General features: G+C 42.0%; 1 protein-coding gene across 1 annotated transcript; it reads right to left on the minus strand.

The window, feature by feature from the left end:
• Nucleotides 1-1341: 1341 nt before the first annotated feature.
• On the minus strand, nt 1342-2871 carry PPIA (peptidylprolyl isomerase A). Its single transcript, XM_084248369.1, has 4 exons — nt 2846-2871; nt 2669-2757; nt 2274-2446; nt 1342-1863 (listed from the first exon to the last, which is right to left on the minus strand). The coding sequence occupies exons 2-4, from the start codon at nt 2675-2677 to the stop codon at nt 1731-1733; spliced, it is 315 nt and encodes a 104-aa protein (XP_084104495.1). The 5' UTR covers nt 2678-2757; nt 2846-2871; the 3' UTR covers nt 1342-1730.
• Between the last annotated feature and the right edge of the window lie 1354 nt (nt 2872-4225).

Genomic DNA, 4225 nt, shown 5'->3' on the forward strand with positions numbered 1-4225 from the left:
GTATATACTTGTGGTAGGCAAGTTTTAAAGATTGTCCCGACCTCCTGGTCTACAGCTCTTGTGTAATCCTGAGTATGAGAAGTAGTGACTTGCTTTTAAAAGAACTCAGCAAAAGTGATGGGATAGACAAAACCCCAGGCGTTCACCCTTGGCACTCAGAAGTGCTTTATAATTAACCTTCAATCCTATAAAGCAAAGCACTCACTAGAGAAGTGATGCTGTATGTTGCAAACGATTGAGAAAATGGATGATGCCTTCCCTTTAGCTTGGAAACCCTTTTCATGGATATCCATGGGAGCCTAACAGCAGCATCTAACCAACAAATTTGGGTGGCTGAAGTAGTGGTAACCCTATGCACAGATGCATCTGCTAAAGCTTTTCAGAAAAGCATTTTAGAACTTCAGGTCATTAACACCTCATTTAAGAGGTTAACAATTCTTGGCATCCAGTCCACTTTCTCCAAAGAGCTCTGCAAGGCAGCTCTACTTAAAAAATGAAGACCAGGGCCTCTGATGGCATAGGGATTAGTCTCAATGCTATCCAACTATCACCAACCACTGCGGCATGAGTTCCATTCCAGACCAGGGAGCAAACCCATATGGCACAGCACACTTGTCTTACCTGCTGCTCCTCTTAGCAGCCCATTTCAGGGGATCCACCTGTTCTGCTGCCCACTCTGGTGAATCCTCTTTGGCCCCCACTCCACTGGCCTATACCTCAGTTCTTGCATGCATAAATCAAAACAAAACAAACACACGCAGAGAGCCGCTTTTAAGGGAACAATGGTTGCAGTGAGAAGTCCAGCTCCATCTAAACAGCCACCCACTGACATTAAGAGGGCTGTCACCAGTATTCAGGGCATAGGACACCAACTGTCACTTTGGAATTTCAGAATTAGGGCACGACTGTAGCCTGAAGAGATGCAAAACAGTAAGTAGCTAAAAGACCGGTCACTACACTTGATCTGGGCTTTCACTTTAAGGTTAGAGAACCTCACTACACAGAACAAGGCCTTTCAGCCTGAGGTCTATCAGATCCAAGTTCGTCAGGAATCTGAGCCTTAATGAACCTCTCACTCTACTAACAGTTCAGATGTGCCATGGATGGTCTCGAAGACCATTCCTCAGGGCATACAGCTTAATACTCAATTCCCAAGAAAATTCATTGCAGTGTATGTTCAAAAGATGCTTTGTTAAAAGCCACCAGGACTTACAATTTGTTGCAGTCATTTTGGACACCTCTAAAATGTGCCAATGTGTATTTCCCAGTCATCCTTGAACGAACACTGGTCCTATTTGATAATCTCTTTAAGTTTCAGTTCCTTCGTTTTTCCTACGCTCACCACCTTCAGTATCCCACTTACCTTGAGAATACTTTCAGTAAAATTTCTTGACTCACGTAAACAAAAAAAAAAAAAAAGCAAAATATGCCGAAATTCCGCTAACACAGCAAGTACTGTCTTAGAAAGAACTTGTTTAAAATGAAGCCTACACAAATACCCTAACCCAAATAAGGACAAATGATTGTTGTTTATTGTTTATTTCATAACCGTAAACTTAGCTCTGCAATCCAGCTAGACTTGGAAGGGGTAAGGAAAATATGGAACCCAGAGAACTGTAGGGAGAGCATAAAGATTATAGGGTATTTCAAGCAGATGGGGATGAAGGGGTGCTCTCCTGAGCTACAGAAGGAATGGTCTGGTGGTTAAGATAAAACACAAGTCAAATTTATTAGATTTGTCCACAGTCAGCAATGGTGATCTTCTTGCTGGTCTTGCCATTCCTAGACCCAAAGCCCTCCATGGCTTCCACAACATTCATGCCCTCCTTCACCTTGCCAAAGACCACATGCTTTCCATCCAACCTGCAAGAAGAACAATTATTACCAATGACAAGAGATAAAGAAACCTGCATTAAGATCAGAACAGGGCCCCACAAATTAGTTAACAGCACACCCAAGAGAACAGAAGCCTTTCGTATTTGTATCCAGGCTTAACACTATATTGGGATGACTTTATTCTAGCTGCAAGGGAACACCAGATTACTATGAGTCTGTCTCAAACTGGCAGAATTCCTCCAACTGCTGTTAACAAGTTTAGAATGCCCGCCCCACCCGCACCAAGTCACACACTAATGAAGTACTACCCTTACTGAGCTTTCACTGTTAGTGTCTTTTATCTGCATCACACTAAACTTTTAAGCTGTTCATGCCCCTTTACACCTTACTAAAAGAAAGGTTGCAGCAAGTAACTAGTATTCCTTGGCTGCCCTTACCACTCAGTCTTGGCAGTGCAGATGAAAAACTGGGAGCCGTTTGTGTTGGGTCCAGCATTTGCCATTGACAAGATTCCAGGACCTGTATGCTTCAGGATGAAGTTCTCATCATCGAATTTCTCCCCATAGATGGACTTGCCACCAGTGCCATTATGGCGTGTGAAGTCACCGCCCTGTGAAGATAAGGAACCGGTCACCTTTAGAAAGGTAACTGGAAAACACACCAAATATGAAAGGCTCAAGCCTTAAATAAGGCAAATTTACACAGTAGGAGTAAAATATGAGAATGGTAGTGCAACAGTTCGTGTACACTCCTACCCACCCACCCACCCCCGGAATATTCTGGCCCAATCCTAAATTAGGAGATAACTAATCAGAATCAGTACATTTCATACCTGGCACATAAATCCTGGAATAATCCTGTGAAAGCAAGAACCTTTATAACCGAATCCTTTCTCCCCAGTGCTCAGAGCACGGAAGTTTTCTGTTAGAAAAGAAAAAAGTATATACATGTACGTGTATAGTTACAACTGGAATTACTTTCTTAAAGATGAAATAAAGAGGGAACTAACCTGCTGTCTTTGGAACTTTGTCTGCAAACAGCTGTAAAAGAAAACAACAGTTAATATTTGCTTTCTTTTTTTTGCTCAGTATCCATGTCTTTAGGGTACTGACTCACACTAGAGTTCTGAATCATTCAGTTTCTCACTAGAAGAGAACGCTTCTTCAGTAATTACTTTGAATCCCAAATAAGAACTGTTCCTGACAGTATTAAGATCCTGTGTCAATGTTGGGTTAAGCAATATGAGACCTGGATACAGGTCAAAAATCCAGAGCCAGAAATGATTCAAATAGTGCGAGGCTTCTGAAAAGTGACCTACAACTTTTCAAGTGTGTCACACCTACTTCTAAACAAATCTATACCTTCTCAGATGACCATCACCTCTCCTAACTCCAGCTGAAATCTAAAGACAAGTTTTTTTAGGAACAGTTACTCCTGCGGATCGGTGGGAACTAATCACTGGCAATGAAAATGCTACTACCTTCAATGTGCTAACATAGCTTTATGGATTAGATGAGAGTCACTTCTTAAATTTCCAGGTCCCTTACCTAATATAAGAGTGAAAAACAAAGATTAGTTTCTAGTGCATGCACTTCAAACCTTTCCTACAGGTCTAACTAGAGATGCCTAAATGCCTTAAACATTTATAAGCCCTTCCATAGAAACTATTCCAGAGATCTGTAAACTCAATCTAGTAAAAATCCCTGGATGTTTCTCCTGGAAAGACTAAGTTTTTGTACTTAAAACACATGGTCTCTATCAACTCTCTTCAAAGCTTTGTACTCCTTAAATTTCTACATCTCCCCTTTTAGACCCTTACTGATGCTAAGCCTTAATTGGCAGCTCCACCTCCATTGTCACCAAGGGATAAGCAGGAGCTCCCATCTCATTTCCATTAAGCCCTCTGGCTAACCTGAGCTTTAAGCTCAGGCCAACTTTCCACGTGGGCCCCTGTCCATTAGTAGTTCCGACTACACATACAAGAGGGGCGTAGATCGATCTAGTTGTTTCCCCAACAAGCATTTAGATGCCTACTATGTGCTAGGCAATGCAGAAAGAGCAACAAGATAGAAACACCTCTCTCATCATCTACATAGAAGGAAATCTAATCTTGAAATTGCATGCTAAACATTAGTGGCTTTTTGATAAACGGTTGAAGCGAATAAAACCTCTTAGGGCGTACACCCCAAGCCCTACGATGCTGGGTTTAAGGGAAAACAGCATTTACCACTTAAAATTTTAGGAGCACGTTTGAGGTTTAGACAGTCCGCTGTAATAACAGACGGATTTTCTAAGTACTTCCAATAACCTACAAACTAATAAGGCTAACGAGCTTCAATCCACCTGGTTCGGAAGAGATCTGCCGGGCTGCCAGTCTGGACTGCCCCAT

This window comes from Talpa europaea (assembly GCF_964194135.1).
Source record: "Talpa europaea genome assembly, chromosome: 11".
Taxonomy (NCBI): Eukaryota; Metazoa; Chordata; class Mammalia; order Eulipotyphla; family Talpidae; genus Talpa; species Talpa europaea.

Excerpts from the sequence above, each read along its gene's own strand:
- PPIA (XM_084248369.1), bottom strand. Across the intron at positions 1,864-2,273 it reads TGCACTGCCAAGACTGAGTG|GTTGGATGGAAAGCATGTGG; the intron begins GTAAGGGCAGCC and ends TTCTTCTTGCAG.